Here is a 6,183-nt window from a genome sequence, read left to right on the forward strand (position 1 = left end):
AGACATTAATATAAATAAATAAAATTACATATATGCACATAAGGGCTGTGGGACTAGGAAGGGGAGATGAATAAAGGGAGCAAGTCAAGGTGGTGCAGAAGGGAGTGGGAGAAGAAGAAAGGAGGAGGGCTTAGTCAGGGAAGCCCTCTTGGAGGAGACGTGCCTTTGTTAGAGCTTTGAAGGGGAGGAAAGTAAATTGACTGTCAGATATGAGGAGGGATGGTGTTCCAGGCCAGAGGTGGGATGTGGGTGAGAGGTCAGCGGTGAGGTAGAAGAGATCTAGGTATACTGAGAAGGTAGGCATTAGGAGGGCGAAGTTTGCGGGCCAGGTTGTAGTAGGAGAGTAGCAAGGTGAAGTAGAAATGGGCAAAGTGATTGAGTAAACTAAAGCTGATGGTAAGGAGATTATGCTTTCATTCATTCATTCAATCATATTTATTGAGCGCTTACTGTGTACAGCGCACTGTACTAAGTGCTTGGAATGTACAGTTTGGTGCTTGATGCACCCTACTCTTAAGGAGCTTATAGCCTAATGAGGGGACCACAAGAGAAGTCATTCACACATGCTAGCAAAGTAGCAAAATTACAATAGCAAAATTAGCAGAATTAAGGAAAGATAAATAAATATAGAGTAATAAGTAAGTGTAAGTTCATCTGAGATGACTATATATAATTACTAACTATATGACCTTAAGGGTTAAGGACAGTTCTGGGATGGATGTGACCCAGGAAAGTTGAGTTTAAGCAGGGAGTGTCTCCTGAAGAAGGTGGAATTTCAGGAGAACTTCAAAGAAATGAGCCCAACCCAGGATGCCAGAGAGGCCAGAGAGTAGAAACAGTAGACTGAAGTAAGTGACTATATGCAAGCCCTCTGGACAAATTCAATTTACGGTTGAATGGCTGGGGTTGTGCCCGATACAAAGCGAAGGGAGGACTTCCACTGCTAAGTCTGCCCATTCTACTCTCTTCACAAATAATAATAATGATAATGATAATGATAGTATGTATTAAGTGCTTGATATGTGTCAAGCACTGATTAAGTGCTGAAGTAGATACAAGTTAATCGAGTGATTCCCCTAAAAGTCGAGCAGAACCATGATGTAATTACTCCGTCATCCCATTCTTCTGCCACGTCTCCCTCAGCAGATCCTCCAGGCCCATGGAACGGGGAAACCAAACCAGCATCTCAGAATTCCTCCTCCTGGGACTGTCAGACCGGGCAGAGCAGCAGCAGCCTCTCTTCGTGCTGTTCCTCTGGATGTACCTGCTTGGAGTCTTGGGGAGCCTGCTCATCATCCTGGCCATCGGCTCCGACCCGCACCTGCATACCCCCATGTACTTCTTCCTCACCAACCTCTCTCTGGCCGACATCTGCTTCCTGTCCACCACGGTCCCCAAGATGCTGGTCAACATTCAGACCCACAACAAATCCATATCTTACGCTCGCTGCCTGGTGCAAATGTATTTCTTCATTCTGTTAGTAAGCCTGGACCACTTTCTCCTCACTGGGATGGCATACGACCGCTACGTGGCCATATGCCACCCTCTCCACTACACCACCATCATGAGCCCATGGCTCTGTGCCCTGGTAGTTGCTGGGTCCTGGCTCATCAGTTCCCTCCATGCCCTGACACACACCCTATTGGTGGTTCGCTTATCCTTCTGTTCCAGTCATGAAATCCTTCACTTCTTCTGTGACCTTTACCAGGTCCTAAAGCTTTCTTGTTCCAGCATTCTCATTAACGAAGTGGTGGTGTTTGTCATTGCAGTAGTGCTGGCCGTAGTTCCTCTCACCGGCCTCCTGTTCTCTTACACTCGCATCGTCTCCACCATATCGAGAATCCCATCCACTAGTGGAAAACGCAAAGCTATCAGCACCTGTGGCTCTCATCTGTCCGTGGTCTCTCTGTTTTACGGCACTGCCCTTGGGGTCTACTTCAGCCCCACATCTCCCCAAACGGCCAAAAAGGGCTCGATAGCATCTGTGATGTACACTGTGGTCACCCCCATGCTGAACCCTTTCATCTACAGCCTGAGGAACAAGGACATGAAACAGGCTCTGAGAAATGTGTTCTGCAGGAAAATTGTCTTCTCCCAGATGCTGTGATTCCTGCTCTTTGATACCTGGATGGCGGTAGGGATGTGGTAGAGTCACCTGAGTCTCTGGGTCATTTCTGGGCAAGATCAATTAGACTGCAATAGATCACATTCCAGTTCCCTAATTTCAAATTCCATTAAAGAAGTTTTACTAATATTGATCATCCTGGCCATACTAGATCCAGCGAAGATCCTTTAAAGCTCTTTGAAATCCTTTTTTCACACTTTTCTCACTCCAATCTGCCTAGTCATATTCCTCTCATCCTTCAAATACCTCCTAAAAGAACACATGATGACGATGATGATGACGATGATGGAATTTATTTAGTGTTTACTACATACCCAACACTGTACTAAGCATCGGAGTAGGTACAAGATAATCAATTCGGACACAATCCATGGATCACTCTGGGCTCCCAATCTAAGACAGGAAAATCAGGTAGTTTTTCCCCCATCTTACAGATGATGAAACTGAGGCACATAAAGCTTAAGTGACTTGCTCAAGGTCACAAAACAGGCAAGTGGCAGAGTCGAAACTAGAACCTGGTCTGACTCCCAGAGGCATGCTCTTTCCACTAGGCAATACTGCCTCCTTTGAGAGGCATTCCCTGACTGATGCCCCCCTTTCCTGGTCAGATTACTCCTTCAGCCACCTTAGGATTCTTTGATTTATTTGCTATTTATTCATTCACTTTTTATGGTATTTGTTAAGCGTCTCTATGTGTCTCGCACTGTTCTAAGTGCTGAGGTAGATTCAAGTTAATCAGGTCGGACAAAGTCCTTGTCTTTCATGGAGATCACAGTCTAAGTAGGAGGGAGAACAGTTATTGAATCCCTATTTTGCAGTTGCGGAAACTGAGACACAGAGTAGTTAAGTGACTGCCCCAAAGTCACAAAGCAGGCAAGTAGCAGATCTGGAATTAGAATCAAGGTCCTCCGGCTCCAGGGCCATGTTTTATCTTCTAGGCCATGCTGCTTCCCATTCATTTTTGGAGTCTTCACTTTAATTTTCAAAAGTTGTACATATGTTTTTACTCTTTAACCTATTATATATTAGGTGATTTCCAGTCCTTTCTGCCCCATCTAAGATTTTGAATGCCTCAAAGGACGAGGCTGCCTTTTGCCTCTTTAGTATGTTTCCCAGGCACTGAGTACAGTGATCTGCCCACAGTAGCTGCTTAATTACTGCTGTTGATTATGAGGTGGATGCTGGAACTCTTAAGGGTTTCAAAATCCAACCCAGCTGGGCACTGTCCTCTAGAGCTGGAAGCAGTCCAAACCAGGGGGCTTTCCACTGGGAAAAATATGAGCCTGCTGGATCCACCTTGCCACAACTGGCTACTCTTAGACTCCCCACTAAATCCTAGAGACTCTGGTACTGTTCTGAGACTCTCTCGTAAGAGCTAAACCTCTTGTGGTCCATCTTCCTGAGTTTACAATCTCAGGTGTAAGTTCCCTCTAGATTGTAAGCTCCCTTTAGACTGTAAGCTCGTTGTGGGTAGGGAATGTGTCTGTTTATTGTTGTAGTGTACTCTCCTAAACGCTTAGTACAGTGCTCTGCATATAGTAAGTACTCAATAAATACGATTGACTGACTGGGAGAGACCAGGCAACACACATACAGAGAGCTACACTTGCACATACACATGAAAAGAGATGAACACCAACTTAAGTTGAAAATGCAAACATTGGGGGGAATTATTCAATCAATCAATCAATGGTGTTTATTGAGCAGTCTCTGTGGGATAGTACAAATATGTGGTTTATTATTATTATTATTATAAAGTGCTGTTGAGTCATTTCCGATTCATAGCAACTTCACGGATATACTTTCTCCAGAACATCCTGTCCTCTGCCATAATCCGCAACCTTTCTAATGGTTCTTCTGTTATCATTGTTATAGTCTCTATCCAGCTAGCTGTTGGTCTGCCTCTTCCACTTTTTCCCTGGATTTTTCCTAGTATTAGTGTCCAGAGAATCAGTCCTTCTGATTATGTGTCCAAAATATGCTAATCTAAGACCATCCTTCCTGTCTCTCAGGCCCGCAATCTCGGTGTCATCCTTGACTCGTCTCTCTCGTTCACCCCACACATCCTATCCGTTACCAAGACCTGCCGGTTTCACCTCTACAATATCGCCAAGATCCGCCCTTTCCTCTCCACCCAAACGGCTACCTTACTATTACGGGCTCTCGTTATATCCCGGCTAGACTACTGTGTCAGCCTTCTCTCTGACCTCCCTTCCTCCTCTCTCGCCCCGCTCCAGTCTATTCTTCACTCCGCTGCCCGGCTCATCTTCCTGCAGAAACGATCTGGGCATGTCACTCCCCTTTTTAAACAACTCCAGTGGTTGCCTATCAACCTCCGCTCCAAACAAAAACTCCTCACTCTAGGCTTCAAGGCTCTCCATCACCTTGCCCCTTCCTACCTCTCCTCCCTTCTCTCTTTCTACCACCCACCCCGCACGCTCCGCTCCTCTGCCGCCCACCTCCTCACCGTCCCTCGGTCTCGCCTATCCCGCCGTCGACCCCTGGGTCACGTCCTCCCGCGGTCCTGGAACGCCCTCCCTCCTCACCTCCGCCAAACTGATTCTCTTTCCCTCTTCAAAACCCTACTTAAAACTCACCTCCTCCAAGAGGCGTTCCCAGACTGAGCTCCTCTTCTCCCTCTACTCCCTCTGCCATCCCCCCTTTACCTCTCCGCAGCTTAACCCTCTTTTTCCCCTTTTCCCTCTGCTCCTCCACCTCTCCCTTCCCATCCCCACAGCACTGTACTCGTCTGCTCAACTGTATATATTTTCGTTACCCTATTTATTTTGTTAATGAATTGTACATCGCCTCGATTCTATTTAGTTGCCATTGTTTTTACGAGATGTTCTTCCCCTTGACTCTATTTATTGCCATTGTTCTTGTCTGTCCGTCTCCCCCGATTAGACTGTAAGCCCGTCAAACGGCAGGGACTGTCTCTATCTGTTGCCGACTTGTTCATCCCAAGCGCTTAGTACAGTGCTCTGCACATAGTAAGCGCTCAATAAATACTATTGAATGAATAAGTTGAGTCATTTGGCCTTCCAAAGACCACTTTGGTTTAATTTGCTCTAAAATCCATTTGTTTCGGGCAGTCCATGGTATTCGCAAAAGCCTTCTCCAACACCGCGTTTCAAAAGAATCGATGTACTTTCTGTCCTGAATATCGTCTGTAGGGAATTTCAACTTAATAGGAAAGAAATCATTTACTATTAGTGGAAGTAGAAGGAATAACAAGGATATAAGAGGTAGGGCAAAATAGCTGAATAAATAATTGAATGTAAAATTGATCAGGCATAAATAAATATCCAAGTGCTGAGGTTGGGTATAAATACAAAAGTGTTAAAAGTGGCTGTTAGGTGACAAGATTGAAAGTGTTAGGAATTAATGGGGAAAAAGCTACGTGGAGGAGATGGGATTTTAGAAGGGTTTTGAAGGCAAGGAGAGCTGTCATCTCTGTATTTAAAAGGGGAAAGAGTTCCAAGCTTGGGAAATGGAGTGCTGGTCAACATTCAGATCCACAGTAAATCCATAGCCCTCACTGGTTATCTGGTGCAAATGTATTTCTTCATTCTGTTTGTTAAGTCTGGACCACTTTCTCCTCAATGGAATGGCTTATAACCACTATGTGGCCTTATGCCACCCCCTCCACTACACCACCATCATGAGCACACGGCTCTGTGCCCTGGTGGCTGCTGGGTCCTGGATCATCAGTTCTCTCTGTGTCCTGATACACACCCTATTGGTGGTTCGCTCATCCTTCCGTGCAGACGATAAAGTCTATCACTTCTTCCATGAACCAACCAGATCCCAAAACTTTTCTGCACTGATCCACTCATCAGTGAAATTCTGCTCTTTGTTATTGGAGCTCTGCTAGGACTAGGTGCCCCCACAAGCCTCGTGTTCTCTTACAGTCACAACGTCTCCATATTGAGAATCCCATCCACAGAGAGAAGAGGTGAAGGTTTCTCTACTTGTGGTTCTCATCTGTCCATGATCTTTCTGTTTGATGGCAGTGCCTTTGCAGTCTACTTCAGCCCCAGGTCTACCTATGCACCCCA

General features: G+C 45.7%; 1 protein-coding gene across 1 annotated transcript; it reads left to right on the top strand.

Annotated features, from left to right (window-relative positions):
• Window positions 1-1,156: 1,156 nt before the first annotated feature.
• On the top strand, window positions 1,157-2,107 carry LOC100086227 (olfactory receptor 1G1). The gene has a single exon (XM_039910276.1). It carries the CDS (start codon window positions 1,160-1,162, stop codon window positions 2,105-2,107), a length of 948 nt encoding a protein of 315 aa, XP_039766210.1. The 5' UTR covers window positions 1,157-1,159.
• Window positions 2,108-6,183: the final 4,076 nt, after the last annotated feature.

Source organism: Ornithorhynchus anatinus, chromosome X1 (assembly GCF_004115215.2).
Source record: "Ornithorhynchus anatinus isolate Pmale09 chromosome X1, mOrnAna1.pri.v4, whole genome shotgun sequence".
Taxonomy (NCBI): domain Eukaryota; kingdom Metazoa; phylum Chordata; class Mammalia; order Monotremata; family Ornithorhynchidae; genus Ornithorhynchus; species Ornithorhynchus anatinus.